At 39.8% G+C, this 18,809-nt stretch overlaps 1 protein-coding gene across 4 annotated transcripts in view; it reads right to left on the reverse strand.

Annotated features, from left to right (window-relative positions):
- Nucleotides 1-1,514: 1,514 nt before the first annotated feature.
- LOC134666419 (teneurin-a) overlaps nucleotides 1,515-18,809 on the reverse strand; it is a 65,408-nt gene continuing 48,113 nt past the window's right edge. For 3 of the 4 annotated variants that reach the window (XM_063523555.1, XM_063523554.1, XM_063523557.1), the window contains 13 exons: nucleotides 18,074-18,100; nucleotides 13,676-13,795; nucleotides 10,197-10,361; nucleotides 8,496-8,670; nucleotides 8,076-8,318; nucleotides 7,765-7,992; nucleotides 7,466-7,656; nucleotides 6,408-7,372; nucleotides 5,911-6,314; nucleotides 3,935-5,820; nucleotides 3,690-3,843; nucleotides 3,250-3,604; nucleotides 1,515-2,880 (listed from right to left, as the gene is read on the reverse strand). In XM_063523555.1, the coding sequence (XP_063379625.1) occupies nucleotides 1,898-2,880; nucleotides 3,250-3,604; nucleotides 3,690-3,843; nucleotides 3,935-5,820; nucleotides 5,911-6,314; nucleotides 6,408-7,372; nucleotides 7,466-7,656; nucleotides 7,765-7,992; nucleotides 8,076-8,318; nucleotides 8,496-8,670; nucleotides 10,197-10,361; nucleotides 13,676-13,795; nucleotides 18,074-18,100 (5,896 nt within the window). In that variant the 3' untranslated portion in view covers nucleotides 1,515-1,897. The remainder of the gene's footprint in view (nucleotides 2,881-3,249; nucleotides 3,605-3,689; nucleotides 3,844-3,934; nucleotides 5,821-5,910; nucleotides 6,315-6,407; nucleotides 7,373-7,465; nucleotides 7,657-7,764; nucleotides 7,993-8,075; nucleotides 8,319-8,495; nucleotides 8,671-10,196; nucleotides 10,362-13,675; nucleotides 13,796-18,073; nucleotides 18,101-18,809) is intronic. The other variant, XM_063523556.1, reaches the window with a different exon arrangement.

Here is an 18,809-nt window from a genome sequence, read left to right on the forward strand (position 1 = left end):
TGCATTCTGACCTTAATTGTATACTAGCGGTGTATCATAAAATGTATATGGTTATGTTGACATGGATTTGTGTATCAAAATGATATTGTAAAAATTAACTTAAGTACCTACGTTGTTCAGAGATTAACGTTCCGAACATAAATAACTTTTACATAATTATCTGTTTTCTTATTATTTTTAAGCAAAGAGTTTTAAGAAGAGGTGTAAAGCCTAAGAAAAAATTGTGGCCCGAGATTGACAGCTGAACTAGATGTCGCTATGGTTTGTGGTAAACCACGTAAATTTTTGACATCTAGAGTTACTGCATAATGTATGGGGCCGTAGAGCGGCACATCGCCATTTAGCAGCTATACTCGTACTTGGTCAAGCAGATCTTGTCAGTAGAAAAAGGTGGCAAATTTGAAAAATGTAGGCGCGAAGGGATATCGTTCCATAGAAAATTTGAATTTCGCGCCTTTTTTAACTGTCAAGATTTGCTTGACCAGCTATATCAAATTCGGGACACAAATTTATCTTACACATATACCTTTTATACTGCAAATAACTCTGTTTTGAAGTAAACCAAGGCCTATTAAATTATGTCGACTGAAATACAGAACCCGCCCTAAGTAACATAACTTTCCCTTGCACTGACGACGAGATCAATAAACGTAGCAGACTGATACTGAAATACAACGCATGCTATATAAGTAAAATTTTAAATGTCTGACCACTAATATAAGATCATTGTCAAGAGGGCGCTGTTATTCTATATGAAGGGTGACAGTTCAGTATAGTATGAAAAAAATAGTTTCAGTGAAATTCCGCAACATGCATGGCGCGTGATCATATATTTCTGGTCAGGCTTTACTTACCACATGAGTCCGCCCGTTCAGCAACAGAGCTAACGTAATGCGACGAAATGTAAATCATTTGGATATTCCTGACAAAATACCAATAACCACCTACGTAATTTAGCCGGGTCCATTATTTGCCCTGGTGAAACTTTTGTAGAACAATACGTCACGCATCTTTTTAACCCTTTAACCGCCAGAGTCTGATATATGTCTTATATAAGACATTACATATCCAGCTCATTTCGCCAAAGTCTGATAAATAAGACAAAGATCTGATGATTTGGTTTTTACAGCACATTTATAACTCCCGTAACTATGCCAACCTTACTCCGCGTGGTACAATTAACAATTGCTTACTGTCGGTGGCGGCACGAGCACGCACGATCAATAATTGCTGGCGGTTAAAATAGGCATAAATGAAAAGTGCGACTATGTCAAGGACAAACAATAATAGCGCTTTTTCTGCTACTCATACTGAATGACCATCTCGTTCGGTTATCTTCCCTTCTCACCTCTATAGTATTGTTCCTTTGAAGAAGCTATCTATCGCCGACTGTTGTTTCATTATTTACCCGGCTAATATTGCTACAACTACATCACGGGCTCCATCAGCAGAAATTAACTTGATTAAGTAGTAGGTTTTTATTTAGGTACGCATTGAATTAAAACTTCAATTGATTTTGGTTAAAAAAGTATGCCTTTTATTCTTTCAAATAGTTTTCATCTAAATTTTATAAGAACATTGGACACAATCGAAGCTTTTTACCGATAAATAAGTATAAATAATTTCATATTCACATAAATTGTCTTATTTATACATACATTACATTTATAATATCAGTCCTCTCAAAAGGTCCATTCTCTCCCTGCAAATTAAAATTTACTATTTACACAGCGATAGGGATTCGCGTCTACCATACGTACATACATACATCAACAATTAACAATTAATAGAGACTATTTACAAAATATATTTATCGACATTCACTCGCGCAGTCATCCATCCTCACTCGCTCCCCGGTCGCATTCACACGATTTGGCATATGGATGGCGGCACGTCACTAGCATAGGTCCTCCCGGAGCCACCACGGCGCGGCGCACTCGCGCTTCCGGCGGCGGCGCTCGGCGCGGTCGGCGCGCTTCTTGACGAAGCGCACGTTGTAGGGGTCCTCGGCCAGCTCGGGGTAGCGCGCCACGTCGTGCACGTACTCGCCGTCGTAGCCGGCCGCCGAGCCCGCCTTCTGGATCTCGTCCAGCTCGGCCGCCGACCAGTCCAGCGAGCCGCCCAGCCCGCCGCGCAGCGCCTCGCGCTCGCGGTGCCACGCCTTGCGCACCGCCGCCGCGCGCGCGTGGTGCAGCAGCCGCGTGCGCTCGCGCTCGGCGCTCGTGCCGTACCGCAGGTTCACCACGCTCGTCTTGCCGTGGATCTTCACGTCCGCGTACGAGCGCCCGCCCTCGGTCACGTCGTGGAACGTCACGTTCAGCTTGCCCTGCATGCGCTTCAGCTGCTGCTTGTCGTCGGCGGCGCGCCACGTCTCCTCCTTCACGAAGTAGAATACGTCCTGCTGATCTCCGTGCACGACCAGCGAGAACGGCAGCAGGTGAGATCGGTTGAACACCGACGTGTACACGTCGCGGTATATGGCGTTCGCGGACGGCACGGCGGTGACCACGGCGCGGCCGCGCGAGTTCCGCGACACGAGGATGCCGCGGCCGAACGGCGGCTCCGAGTCGGATCCGATCCTCTTCGGGGCCAGGTCGAGCGCGTCCGTCTTGAGCTCGGACATGGCGGGGATCGAGAGACTCCTGAAGTCCGCTATCCTCTTGTTGGACATGTGCGAGAGGAAGCCGGACTCGATGGTGACGCTGGGCAGCAGCGCCATGGCGGCGGGCAGGCCGGGCGCGGCGGGCGCGGGCGCGGCGCCCCACACGGGCCCGCGCGGCGCGGCGGGCAGCACCGAGCCGCCCGGCAGCTCGTCGGGGTACAGTTGCGGCGCCAGGCTCTTTGTGTCGTATCCGAGTAAATTCAGCCATGCCAGGTGATCTGAAGTTAACAGAAAAGATAAATGTGAAAAACATTATTCAGTCAATTAAAATTTAATATAAGTTCAACTAAAGATTTGTTGAGTAGGTAATATAAGTAGATAGCGCCGTACGGCTCAGTACATTATGCGGTGTTTCTGGTTGTTTCATGTTTGACAAGTCAGTAACTACGAAACATATGGCACCGTATAGCGCCATCTAGTTAAGCTGTCAAACTAGAGACGCAATTTTTCCTTAAACTAAGCTTTTTCTACAGTCAATAACTCTTTGAATCAAGCGAAATATTTATTTAAGACTCGATTAATACGTAAATGTTTATTGAGCACCCAACGCCCAAATAATCTTGAAAGTGTCTGGTTGTGTAACTTACCCGTTGGCTTCTTATTTTGTGGTCTGACATTGATCGGATCATTCCCGTTGAATCTATAGAGGTGTAGTTGCGTAGGGTTATGAACTCTCTCTATGAGATCCTCCCAAATTGGTGACATCCATTGTCCAATCAGCGGGTCATAGACTTTGCCATTAGCCATGTGAACCAACGACGTGACTTGATCGAGCAGCCCACCGCAGAAATCCACAGGTAGATACAAGTAGGGATTAGAATCGTAGACTATGTGGCCGTATGGAGACCTCATGATTTCTCGGATGCCTTCTCCGTATTGATTAAAAACCATGACGGGTGTGCCGCATTGGTCAGTTGCAATGTAATACTTATGTCGCGCGACCTACAAAACAAAACACAATATAGGTAAGCTCATAATTTCGACTGTTGCACACCTAACACAAATTTTGACGAAGGTTAATATTTACCTGTGTGTAAATAAGATGTCCTCGGTCGTCATAAACCAATGTCATAAACCGGTTTTCACGCGGAGAATAGATATGACTGACTTCGTGAGGTTTATCTTTGTTTGTGTAGAAGAATTGAGTTACGTTTCCGAAATTATCTTTTCGAGTTGAAAGTCTGAAAAAGACAAATAAGCCTTTAGTAAATGAACTAATATAGGAATATTTACAATCATTAAGGTAAGATATCTCAAAAGTCTCCAACATACCTATCAAGATGGTCATAGTAGTATCGGACATCAAATCTGCCTCGCTTTGTTGCCCTAATGAGTAATCCTTTCGAGTTGTACTGGAACCGTTCTTCTCTAGCGTTCTGGGACACTAGACCTCGACTGTCATATCTGTATTGCCCTTCACCGAACTTGATAATTCGGTCCATGTCATTATATTCCATAGGAATAGTGTTCCCTCTATAAGTTAATGAAAGCATATTCCCATTGTCATCGTATCGGAATCCCCACGGTTCTTGAGCTTCAACTCCAGTGAGCTGGCCATCGCAGTCCCAAGTGTAATTCTTGACATTAGTGTACGTATTGACTCCCACATTTCTGGTGTGGGTTCGCGTCTGTGAAATCCTTCCGTGTTTGTCATATGCGAACTCCATTCTGAATACTTCCATCCTGTGGATGTTAACAGTAACTTCCTTTTCGAGGAATTGGTTGTTTAAGACTCGAGTAAACATCGCTATTCCATCGTAGACCGAAGTCTCATTCCATTTTTGCTTAGAGACAGTAAACTGTCCTAAAACTTCCGGAGCTCCGGTTTTAGGGTTGTAGACTATATGGTGAGGAATGAGTGTCTGACCACCGATACGGCCTTGAACAGCAGTTGTTCTGTAGTTGTTGTCATATTCGTAGATTATTTTCGCATTACTAAGGCCGGTTTTAGCGCCGTAATCCAGCCTCTCCTCCATTAGCAGCCCTCCAGCGTAAGTAGACTCCCAGCGGTAGTCGACATCACGGTCCACGTGCAGGATCTCTGACGGCAGCCCGCTGCTTTCAGAATAATGTATCTGCGTTTGACCGTCGCCGTGAACAACTTCCGATACTTTATTGGTGGTGAAGTAACGGTAAACCACTCTAGCGCCATCGCCGGGGTACACCGTCTGGAGAAGCTCTCCAGTATGAGAATAATGTTGCAAATATTTCTTTGTAGAACCAGGAGGAGCATATGTCATTCTTAAGAATCCAATTGAAGGTTGAACGCTGAATGAGTGGTTGGTTCCGGATGGCAAGATGACGTGAGTTAAACCACCGTCATCATCATAAAGGTACTTAAAGCTTCTTTGGCTAGCTAATGTTATCTTGGATACGAGGTTCCCATCATTGTAATAGATGTTCTTAGTGCCGTCTTGAGGACTGGTTATTTCGGATAGCATACCATGCGAATCGTAGTTATACGTTTCTTCGCTGACACCCCACTTCCAACCGTTGATCCTGAAGAATCTGTCGTATGAAATGTTGAGCGGTACTCCAGCGCCATGAGGTATAAATGACAACGGTAATCCTCCTGCATCGTATGCTATTGTGAACAAGGGATTTCTGTCAGCGTTAAAGAAGGTCTCGCGGCTCTTAAATTGATCAAATTCAATAATCAAGACTCTTGAGTCATTAACCCATATTTCTCTATTAAGAGTTTGCTGGGGATTCCTAACGTCGCCTACTAGTGTATACAGAGAGTACATGTTGTTGATGAGATTGTCACCGAATGTTGTAGTTTGATGAGACCACATATGGAGCATTTCGGCCTCGATGGGCAATGCTGCTTCTAGTAGCGGATGTTTAGCAGCCGCGATGCTCTCAAACTTGCCTGTCCACGGTGTTTCAAGGAGCAAAGTGTTGTTAGAATAGATACGTCCCTCTGTCACTTGTTTGCCGTTATTAATTGTGATCTGTTTAAATGACTGGCCATGTAGTACGTATTCGCATTTCTTAGCTACTCCAACAGGTATGCTGCTAGATGGATTGGATACGGTAACCGCTAAGCCATAATTTTTGGCAAGGCCCGAAGTTATGTGGACCGGTTCTCCAGAGGGCATTATTATTTTGGTGACTCGTCCGAGTTCATCGTAGTTATAGATGACGGTATCTCCAGCCTGGAACAAACAAAATAACATAAGAAAACAAGTATTGTTTAAACAGCGTGGCTAATACACATGACAATATTACTTTTATTCAATACACACCCTCGAACGGCTGTTTAGCAATCCTGTGTTAGCATCGTAATCTAATTCAATTTCAGTTGTACCCTTCTCTGTTATCTTCGTTAGGTAACCAATACCCGAGACTTTCAACTCAAGTTTGTGATCTTGAGTGTTTTCAATGGAACTGACCACATTACTATAATCTCTAAGTAGCTGTATTTTATTGCCCGACGCGTCAGTAACTGCAGATAGTTTTCCAAAGCTGGTGTTCTTCGAATATAAGAAAGAATATCTTGTCTTTCCTGAAGTTAAATCTTTCGTAGTAATGTGTTGTCCGTAGCGATTGAACACATAGATTTCCGATGTTGGTGGATTAGGGATTCTGAATTCTCCGTTCTCGTCATGTGTTGGCAGGTAATGTTTCAATGCCAAAATATGCAGGGATCCTGTTAAGAAGATAAAGTATGAGTATTAAGTTTAAAATTAGTGCACCAATATGAAACTATTTGTGATTTATAGAGGTATATTATAATATGTACCTTGATCGACAACGTTGAGCACACCGTCCGGGGTAACGGCAAGAGCAGAAATTGTTTGGAACTTAGCATTGGAGGATAACAAGGTTTCTGTACTGGTCGGAGGTTCATCTCCAGCCGCGACGCTCAGGCGGCACGGGCAACCTGCGCCTTCGTCACGAGCATTCGCCGGCACAGCGGTCACAGGCATTGACGAGTTGCACTCACAACTCAATTCTTTCAAGTTTTCTTGTACTTTTCCAGCGAAATGCATAATTTTTCCAGAAGGATCGATAGATTTAATCGCATTCATTTTCTTGGAATCGGACTCTGCGACATACAACATTCCACTTGGTGCGAATGCTAATGCTTGAATCGTTCCCAGACTGGAGTCTTCTCTGAATTCAGTGTCAGTTTTATTTGTCGCTTTGCTAGTCGGTTTTCCATCACTGCTCAATCGGCAATGTGAAGGCTGACCTGCTACAACCTTAATTTTCATATCGACAGTCAGTTTGAGTATAATTCTGTCATCGATGAAGTAAAGAGAACCGTCTAAAGGTGAGAGAGCTACTCCAGTAGGCCATTGAAGCTGCGCTTCATAAGGAGCAATGGCGCCCCGACAGGGAACTGGTGACCAGTGGTTGTGATGCCCATGATGGCCTACTAACGTATGAATGATTCCATTTGGATCTACGGCTCTTATATTTGTTCCATCTGCGATATACATCGTTCTATCTGCAGCAATGGCAAGGCCCTTGGGATGAGACAGTTTAGCCTTATCAGCTGGTCCTTCATCGCCGCAGTTTGACTCGTCGCCGGGTACGCAACGATCTCCGTTGCCTACGACTGGTTCAGAATTTAAAGATGGATCACGCACTTTCTCTAAAGCGATTACTTTCCTCACTTGATGTCTTTCCGAGTCTGATATGTAAAGATTTCCATCTGCTGGTGATATACACATGTAGTATTGATATGCAACTTGTGTGGTCCTAAAAAGAAAAAAAGGTAGTGAGATTATCATTATCATATTTGCTCCACAACAGATTTTTAATTCCAATTTTGGTTTGTTATTAGTTACTTACTCTAGTCGAAGAACAGTAGTTACGACACCTTCCGTAGTAATTCGGCGCACAAGATTGAAATCTCCAACGTAAAGAGATCCATCAGGTCCAGAAGTTAATGCGGTTGGTGTCAGGAGACGAGCATCGGCTGCCTTGCCATTGCAGTGATCAGGACAATTTAATGGACGCTGGAGGCCAGTTCCCATTACAACCTGAAAAGGTAACATAATTAAGAATACAATTTAACCGCAGTTAAATAAAAATCGATAGCACTTATGTCTTATGTGATAATAAATCATTAAAAGTTAGTCATTACAAACCTGCACGGTCCTAGGATATTGTTTTAAATGAAGCAGCGCTCCATCGCCTTTCTGTAGGATTCCTTCATGGAAATTGTAGTGATGATGAATGTCCAAGCCCCACCCTCCAATGTCAGATATGTCCACATCAAAGCCAGCCAGGGTAGCAGTTTGTGTCTCCCATACGATCGACGAACATGACGAGTACTCGTATCCAATTGAGATCTTAGCTTGAGCTTGGCCATACACCTATAAGTAAAAACTTCCATGAGCCGCTGTTTAATTTAACACCTATATATATTGTGAGTTTCAATAGAAATTAGACTTATTACCTTCTGTTTGTAAACGTTTCTTTTGTTCCATGCGAACACATGTGTCAAATCAGGATCAGCTTCATACGTATGTGTGTGCAGGGATCCTTCGATTTCAACCCTCACATGCACTCGGGCCAGCGCAGCGGGCACGACCTTTCGAGTGAGTTGGACGTGCACACAGGAAAGATAACCAGTGGATTGGGACGACCGGTATGTCAGTTTCACTGCAGAACCGGGGATCCCGATGGTTTCGCTTACAATCTGTAAAAAAATAATTTGGGTGTTAACGATTTTTTTATTAGATACGTTTGTTGTTTATAACTCTGTCAGTCGATTTCCAGGTTTAGATCGGTGTAGGTATTCGTACGTACAATTAAAAAAAATGTTTATGTGACACCGCGTTCGTAATTATTAAGTGGCTAATTAGTGGGTTAATACCTGAGCCTCAGGATAGATGACGGTGGGCGTGGTAGCGGAGGAGGCAGCGGGCGCGGCCAGCGGCGGTACGGCCACGACCTCGGGCCGGAGCCGCTCGTGGTCGTGCGCCGTGCACGGCGGGGCCTGCACCTCCCACCACTGTGGGGACGGCGTCCAGTCCAGGTGCGGCGGTGCTCTGGAGTTCATGAACGAAATTCAGACATGCCATGTTGCCAAAGTTACTTCCTACTCTGACAGATGAAGTTGCCTTTAACTTAGCCGCCTCTGTTATAAGCAATCGCTATTTTTTAAACCTTATAGATCGAGATTTTAAATGACTGCTTGTGAGTTGACAACCATCGTTTTGTTTATTTGATAATCATTGTGATATCACTAGCCTCTGTGTCTGCATAGAGAGTTTAAGTGGACATGTCGTCAATTTTGTGATATCACAAAATAAGGTCTATCAAAAAATCTAATATTTTTACTTCCTAAAGTCGGCATAGTAACAGATGCTAGTAATTGGTTTTTGAATTATAGTATTAGGTAGATAATTCCTTTCGCAATATCGTCTTTAAAAACAAATTAGCTCAAGATAATTACGCCGTTGTACCAAAATAGAAGTTTGATAAACTTCTAGAATATAAAATGATTCGCAATCCGAATAGCAGAATTTTGGGTAAGTAATTGCGCCTTTCAGCGCTGTCGCTACATTTGACAGGTGGCTTGGGAAGTTTAATATTGAGCTAAAACTAGTTAAAATTAAATTCCTTGTTCAATTCAGTACTGTTATTCCATTAGGTTTTGAGGAAGAGTGAGACTCTTGGGGCTCGATTCGGATTTTGAAATAGACATCTATTAGATATCTTTTAGACATCACCAAGATACGATAACGATATGTGTAAGATCTAACCTGTCAAATTTGACATTTGTGCGATTCTGGAGATACTCTTGAACGATTTCCACAGGATATGACTTAGAGATCCAATTCACATCTACAGTCCGTTTTTTTTAGGATTAGAAAGAACTTTGCAGAAGTAAGCTTGTGGTTCCAAATCCGGCACTTTTAGCGGTAATAATTTGAAGTAAATTATATGTATTGACCATGCTACATTAGATAATTCAATAATTATTAACAATTAAAGAGCCTGATAAAAACTGCACGCTTACTTCTGTGGAGTTCTTTCTAATGCTAAAAAAAACGAACTATAATAGATATCTTACTCTATCCAACGGAAAAGTGACATTGGTTGCCCGAATTGCGCTGCAAAAGAGAACTAGTTGATATCTAAACTATAACGTATCTAGAATGGATCTAGTACGTGTCGTCTCTTGTGAATATCTTGAAGTTCGAATACGGCAGTTGAGATCTAAAACGGGATACTTACATTAAACATGCGCAAACATTAAACAATTCAACATGCGCAAAGGATCGGTTTGCATCGTTTTACCAGAAAAACGTACAGGGGGCCGATTTTAGAATTTCGACCGCTCGATTTCGTGTAGGTATTTCGTTCAATAATATCTCCAGTACCCGGCATTTAAATTCTACTAATAGAATTGAAAACGAGTCAATAACACGGTCAATAAGACTCAATTCTATTATATTATTAACTTATTATGTACCTACTATTAAAGGTTAGGATTAGTAGTGGGTACCTACTTTCTTTCTGCGTTTCAAGGAAACCGTAGAGTAAAATTATATCCATGTTAAACAATTACCTCGGTGTCGGCACTTTGACGCTGTCATCGCTGAGTTCCATCTGGACAGGCGGCAGTACTACGATCTGGTTCCAGGGCACGAAGACAGTCTTCCGCAGAGGCTTGAACGGAGAGCGCTGAAACTGCAGGGTCACGGCTCCTCCACCGTTCACCAATACGTCGAACCTGAAGGAAGGCTAGATATACTAAGAGCAGTCGAATGCGAAAAATTATAAAAACAGGCCAGGGGGCCGATTTTTGAATTTAGATCACTCGATTTCGTGTATTTCGTTCAATACTATCTCCACTACTAGGCATTTAAATTATACTAATAGGATTGAAAATGAGTGGTCAATATACATATACCACTCGATTCCAAATTTATATCGCTCGTATATCAAAAATTAGCATTTCGCCGTTTTTCACCGATATTTGAGTGACAAAATCGAGCGATCGAAATTCAAAAATCGCCCCCAGGCATTTTGACAGAGCGAAAGCGAAGGTTTTCGTTTTAGCTTGGATAAAAACGCGTGGGTGTGTCGAGCTGTTCATCTTTATTATTCCTTGGATGTTCATACATTTTTCCTTGGATTGCCAAACCACTCGATTTAGAAGAAACCCATCTTCAATTACAATGTCACCCAGAATCAGAATAGGGAACCCTGAATCGAGCGATCGAAATTCAAAAATCGCCCCCAGGCATTTTGACAGAGCGAAAGCGAAGGTTTTCGTTTTAGCTTGGATAAAAACGCGTGGGTGTGTCGAGCTGTTCATCTTTATTATTCCTTGGATGTTCATACATTTTTCCTTGGATTGCCAAACCACTCGATTTAGAAGAAACCCATCTTCAATTACAATGTCACCCAGAAATAGAATATACCCTGACTCCCAAATCTTATTAAAAATCTGACAAAATAAAACACTATTTAGAGTAAGGGAGAGAGACGAGACCACAGTACAGATTTATAAACATCATCATCATCATATCAGCCCTTTATTGCCTACTACTGAGCATAAGCCTCTCTTCTAGTAGGTACGCCACTTGTCCCGGTCCTGAGCTAATCTCATCCAGAAGTGAAAATAAACAAGTTTATGTAACTATAGTTTCATAAACTTGATTATTTATAAATTTTACAGCTATTAAAATATTATTTATTATTAGTGACTTAATTACGGTTCGCTGAACTCTAAACGGAGTATGTTTATTTTCGAACTTTGATTACTCTCATAAAATAGTTGCCTTAAATATTGTTATTTAATTAAGTACGTGTGTATTAATTTAACCAACCAATGAAGTCAGTGTAGGGTATAACTGAATTAGCTTTAGCTCCCGCCGAATTAAAAAGTTATCAAGGGTATTACATAATGTGGGGTTACTGAAAACATACAGATAATATAATTATGTCTACAACGCTTACGACAAAGTCGCAAAATACTGCAAACAAAATGTAGATGTTTATGTACAGTTAAGTAATTAGGTCTCTAATAAATAAATAGCCAAGTCTGGATAAGGGGTTCCGATTAACTTTTGGCTATTTGAGTTTATATAGCCGAAGGATATTTCCGTACCTTCACATTCACACAATTCCTCAAAATCGCGGCGCAATACACAATTATTTATGTTTAATTTACGAGTAGGTATGTACAGTCAGCATAATTTAGAAAGTGACGGCCAAAGATTTCGGGATCGTGGAGCAAGCGAACAAGACGTCACACAGAATTCAAAGATGAGCCTAATAATCTCCATTCGGTCGTGATTTTAAATTCGCCACTCGTTGCGAATATCCTATTTTTCGTACTTGTATCGTAAATAACTATTGTGCCTGTGACAGCAGTTAGCCAAAGTCCCATTGGACAATGAAGAGGTACGCTGGGTTGTGGAGATTAAAGCTCTGTTTGATTTATTACGCTCTGCCACGATAAAGTATTTCTCGTCTCCAATTTTCTCGTATTAGATTTTTGTGTGAAGTGGCATCATTAAGATTTGTGGAGAACACTTCCTCGGTCGTAATAAAAACTCCACAGATTGTGATCGCACAATTTACGAGTCTCGTAGATTATCGCAGCGCGCTAAGAGAGTAAACATTAATGAGTTTAAAAAGAACACAAAATCCGAGGGATTCGAGACATTTGAGAGCTTTCAAGTAGTAATGGAAAGAAGTCTCGCACGGAGCCGGGTCACGACCGCTCGTAAATTATAATCTCGGAACATCTCAATGACTGGCATGTCTCTGCTGTCGTATTTAACTACACCGATGTGAGACAACTTAATGTTCGATCGTGCTTGAGTTTTCATAAAGTTATCCGTAATCATGTTTGCCGTTTGATTTACTTGTAAGGGCCGATACAGATGGACTGCACCCCGATTGCAATTTGTATGAGAACTGCATGTCGACTGCACGCCGACGTTGCAGTTGCCATACAAGTTGCAGTCGGGTTGCAGTCCGTCTGTACCGGCCCTTACGTAATCGTGTGTTCGTGTTCGTAATTTCAAAATAAACATTAACAGACTATGGTAATCTGGATTATCCGTGTCATTACTTTGTATTCTCGTTCGTATGAGTCTTGTTTCGTTCCGGCGTCGGCCATTCGATTGTACACTAGGCTGTATGGATGCGCGAGTAATTTATAACGACCGTGGATGAAAAATTAATGATTGTGGCACGGACATTACTACAAACATTCTTATTGATTGTGCTTAAATCTTGTATATTTTGATATTTGTCACGCAATTCATTTATTCCGCGTTTAAGAACCGAACAAAATGGAGATCTTAGATCACGTCACGTTCTATTACTTGTTTATTTATACAAAGACGGCTTCAGCTTTTGTTGATATTTCTTGAACGTGATTGAAGTAAATTGAGTTTTGGCATGACTTATGTCATGCCAAAACTTAGGATTGTAGAATTATAGATACACTAAGAGCTTTGCGCAAATGTTACGACAGTTTATATTGAATGTCCTTTGATGCACATAATATTTACTCATTACGTACTGAACCTATTTACCTGCCTCAAATACAACATTTTAAAATATTTTAAAATAATATAGCTTAAGAATTCATGCATCGATTAACAAATATCGCTTGGAAGTAGCTTAATTAGATCCGTCATTAATAGCAATATTAAAAACTCAGTAAGTATGTTCAAAGTAATTAAAGTTTGAAACCATGTTTACCTTAGATTAGAAGTACACTTTTTTAAATAATTTTATTTGCCTAATATAAGATTTTGCCAACTTCTTCAAATCAAAAGGTAATAAGTCATAGTCAGAAAAAGAGCTGTCAATACAGGGTGTTTGGTACGTCGTTTGCCAAATTAAAACGGCAGATAGGTTGAGTCATTTGCTATCTTCTCAGGCGGCATGAGAAGAGTAGCAAATGACTCAAGCTATCTGCCGTTTTAATTTGGCAAACGATGTACCAAAGACCGTGTATACCTCTCATCATCATCAATCAGCACCAATCGCTGTTGTTAAAGTGTTCCAGAATATACTCACCATCCTCCCTGCCTGGTGAGGGTGAAGCCGAAGCGCGCCTCGCGGTCCACCGAGACCCTGACGCCGATGATGCCCAGCCCCTGCGGCGACACCACCTGCCCGCGCATCACGGACACGCGACTGCACAGACCACCTCATGTCAAACCGAGCCACGTGCCAAGCGCAATGCACGTGCCCCAACTAGAGAACTCACCGAGATGCGTCTCCATTATAAAACTATATGAAATATCACTGACGTATTTATGGAAATTTGTAATCTGGATGCATGGAGCACATCTGGAGGTTACTATAGTTAAGCTCCCGGGCAATACCTATCACGCGAATAATTGAAATGTAAATTTTAGGTTAAAATAGTTTGAAAGCTGATTCAAATATTAATTGAACACCTAATCAAGCAGGTTTAATAGCCTATTATTAAAGCCGCACGATAAAAGCTTTAACGTAAAGTAAATTATAGTTTAAATAGGCTCGTGTTTAACGTTTTAAGTAAATTAGATTACATTTAGATGTAAGTTGAATTTTAGAATCTAATTTTGTTCATAATGATTGTGGCTGTAGGTAGGTAATTAAATTTAGGATATTAATTTATAATATTGAAAGTTTTGTAAGTGCATGTTAATCGATCACTAGATTGCTAGAGGGAAGGTATCGCCCAGTAGATCCTTGGTCAATTTAAACCAAAGTTCACGTGCATTGCGCTTTACTGGAAAAATATTTAAATATAAATGCTGTAGGTAAAGTAAAATTTTACAAAACCAATAAATTTAAAATAAAATAAGAAGTCTTCAGCATGGCACATTCTCTTATCAGGATCAGCTAAAGATCTAGGTACAATTTCTGTTTACTAATCGCCAATTGCAAAGTAAATAACTTAAATTAAAAAAAAAATAACCTATTAAGTAGATGCAAAGATGTGCTGTAAACGGAAATCCACCTAGAAGGGTGTGTAATGTAACAACTGCCACATATACCATATTAGTAATAAAATCTTGGCATGTAAACTGTAATTTGTATGTTTATTTAACCATCATCATTGAAACTGGTGCAAGGAAATTTTCATGAAACGCGAAACTAGCGAGGCTTTCCAATTTGAATTAATAAATTAATTGTACGTAGCAAGCATTTAACTAATAAATATTTACTAGGCTACCTAACAAATGAATACTACTAAAATATTTTTATGTGAATTGAGCTTTAAAATTAACTTAACCAAGCTTAAATTGAAGAAAAATAGAAGAGTTATAATATAAGAAGTTACCACATCCCGCTGTCTTCTAAATGCTGCCTTCAATAAAATGACACGCCTACAATTTAAGGTATCTAAATTAAAACCTGTAAATGTAAAATACGAGTACAGAGAACAAAACACCACAAATGTATTTTAAACCTAAAAGTTATATTACTTATATGAGACCTTAAAAGTGTTTTGCGGTTGTACATTTTCATAATGAATGTTACCTATACGTGTTATGTTGTATCTGAAATGTACAATGTACACCTATTTATTTATAAATGTACCTACTATGGACATGAATCACATGAATGTTTATCATCTTATTCGCAATAAGCCATTCCGGTTGTTTTATATACGAGAAGAACAAAACATTTTCATGTGTAATTAAATTATTTGTAATCTTATATGTTTTAAAAACCTTTAAAAATATACGTCGTTAATAGGCGGGGTAGGTAGATGAAGTAGGCTAATTAGCGATTATTTTCAAGTGCTGTAGGTAAAAAGTAAAAATAACTTTTTTAAAATCCCTTTGGTAGGGAGGTACATACTTGATATTTAAGTGGATTGCCTACAAAAACGTTTTACTCTGAAAATTGCAAATAAATATTTGAAACATATACATATAAACATATATATATTATATATGCCTAATTAGGCTTTTAGTCCATATCTTTTGTCACTAAATAAGAAAAACAAATTGGTTAAGTGGGATTCAAACACCGAACGATTAAAAAATAGCAATAACTAAAAATTGTGAAATCAAAATTATTATTACATACTCTTTTATTAGTAAGGATAATTTTTTTGTTCAAGTAGGTACGAACGATAAAAACGGTCATTTTCATAACCGAACATTACAGAAAAAAAATTACTAGGCGTTATAATTTTGATTTTATTCATATTTTTGGACAAACAGGGTGAAGATAGCGACATATTTTTGCGAATTTCACAGCGGGTATTTTCGAAAATATTAAGTCGATTCAAAAACTTATCCACCTCAAAAACATTTTAAAAAAACGATAAAATGATGTGCCACATGATGGTTTGCTAAGGTTTTTTTTAACTTTAGTTGATAATGTTGATATTGCTACATTAGTTTCTAAGTAAAACGCTTGTCAATTATATCATAAGGGTAATTATATTATTTTGTTTTTGTATTTTTAGCCGGGATCCCTGAAAAAATTGTTCTTTACTTAGCTAAGAAGTTTGATTAATGATGTGAACTCAAAATTGATTTTAATTTAAGCTTTTTTTAAGCTTTTAATTATCTTAATTTTCACAGCATAGTTTTTAGTAATAATAAACATACTTTTAAATATACATATTTACTTAAGCTGCTGCGCGCCGAATTATTGATTAATGTAGGAATGAGCATAGAAAAATATTCATTCAATTAAAAAAAATAAAACATTTATGCTATGTTTTCAGCCCGTTGCGCAGGCTTCCTCATGTATCTCAGGTACCTTTAGATCAGTTTCGAGCTTCGTCAAAAACAACGACAAAAAAACCACAACAGGCTTTGTCAATCTTAATTAGGTACTTGCTAATTAAAAACCTGGACGACCGTAGCTGGCTCAAACGTTATCATGGCAGCGTTGCCACGATGAATTTTACTGTAGTACCTACTTATCAATGATTATAAATACCTACCTACGTGCAACAACGGTATTATTTATGTCGTTTTGATTATGATATGAAGCTTAACAATTGTAAAACACACTTGCTCCAACTTTTACAGTGGTATAAAAAATATTTGGACGCAGTTACAAAAAGTTCTGTACTGAGAGAGTTCATGAAGTTGTTTCGCGTGTAACCCTATAGGTACAATATGAAAAACAGTTGCTTGTGTGTAGATCTGTAGGTACATAAAAATAATAATAAAATGTAACAACAGGTAAATTAAGCGCACAATACTGAAGCATACTCGTAAAACGTTTGTGTCGCAAAGAGAGCACAGCAACACTGAAAGTAAACCTTTTGAACATTTTGAAGTCGAGCGATGATTAGATTCATCTAAAATATGCTTGATTGTCTTTACTTTCTGATAATATTTAACATACCTTACAATACTGTAACATTTCAGGATGTCATTAATAAACCGTCAAATAAAAATATAATTTAGAACCTACACAGTATACCAATCCAAGTGCAGTTTAATTATCACTTAAATCAAATTTACGTAGTATACCTATAAATTAACGTAAAAAAATACACATTAAATCTTAAATTAATAGAATTTAAGAAGTTCACCGCTTGGCCACGCCAAATGCACAAGATTCAAATGTTAGTAACAATGCACTTCTTAAGTTCTACAAGGTACTTATTATAGTAATGCCGTCGACAGTTCGGAATTTTCGTTGCACCAATTTCATCAAGTGTTAATTACATCGATGACCGGTTGATGGAAGCAATGGTTGTAATTTACAATGTCAACGAGTGCGATCTCGCCGTGAAGTAGTTCGGAGTACATTCAAATAAGTTGTGTTAGGGTTAGTCACAGGGGTGAGGATCTAAACACATAAAGAGCTTGGGCGAAGGGTAGGGGGTTGGTTAACAGATGAAAGACGCAGACAAAGGGTAAGGAACACATAAAAGGGTAAGTTTATTTGAAGCTCAATTTGCGTGTTCGCCTGGAATTTTGCTCAGTTGACAATATACAATTCGCGTCTCGATCGTATATTTTACAATACCTACACCTAACGAATTGTGTTTTGAACGTTTTGCGTGAAAGCGTAAATGATTTTCCTAAGTTTCATACAGTATAACAAAAGTATACCATAGTATATAAATATGTGAACTATATTATATAAGCACAGAAGACGAGACAAATAAATATTACAAAGAAATACGATTGTGGCTGCGGCAAATCATATTGGGAAAACGAGATACCGCGGGCGCGGACGCTCGCGTGATTTACGGAGGAGTTGTCGCAGCCACACGGAACATTCAAGACAAACATACAGATGTTACATACACATAGAGAATGAAACGAATACAGACAAAGGATTGAACGAAAACTGAAAAAGCGTCAGCGGCACCGTTCGCGTGCCGGGCGGCAGGCGGCGGGCACCGGCATCACACACATATGCAGGAGTTGCAACAAAAGGGAAGAGGTCAACAGATATTGAACACTGAGGGGCGAGGGCGGGCTGACTGACACTTACCATGGTGTAAAGGAATTCCAGAACTCGCTAGGAGTGGCGGACACACGGCGGCACAGGGACACAGAAAGACAGGACAGATTACTACACAGATACCTACATCCCTCAGTGCAACCCCACCCCGGCTCGCAATCGCACCGGCCGATTGCCCGTCTACATTGGTTACCTTGCGTTTAACACTTGCTTTATTAATCGAATTATTTAGGTGCGCACTGTCTCACAGAGACGAAGCCCGTTTGCATTAGAACAACACCACCACTATCAATATTCAAATTGAGGCATAATTTGGAATAACAAACTAGTATAATAACACAGCTGCAGGTTGCACCAAGATAATGTTGCGGAGTAAACAGACATGCTGGATGGTGAATGCACGAAGATACTTCGTGAAGTTTACTCGGGTCTTAGAAACAAATGCCAGAACGCAATATAACCACTCTAGACTCTTGATTCAACTCAAACAAAATAGTCAAGCGGCTTGTGTTTTAATGCAAACAAACTTACAGGCGCTTTGCATATAAAGCGAGGTGGGTTGACTACGATTTTATTCAGTTTGCGATGTCTCGTTTTACTATCAAGATCAGATTAGATCTTTGTTCGATAGTTTCTATTTGTACTTTGTTTTGTCAAGGCAACTAAAACTTTTTGAAAACTTCTCATAAGTAACTCAGATCATGAAAGACGTTCACATAAATAAAATGTCAAAATAATAAAAATGAAGCGATTCATATACTTAATT

The sequence above is a fragment of the Cydia fagiglandana genome, chromosome 8, assembly GCF_963556715.1.
Source record: "Cydia fagiglandana chromosome 8, ilCydFagi1.1, whole genome shotgun sequence".
In the NCBI taxonomy this organism is placed as follows: domain Eukaryota; kingdom Metazoa; phylum Arthropoda; class Insecta; order Lepidoptera; family Tortricidae; genus Cydia; species Cydia fagiglandana.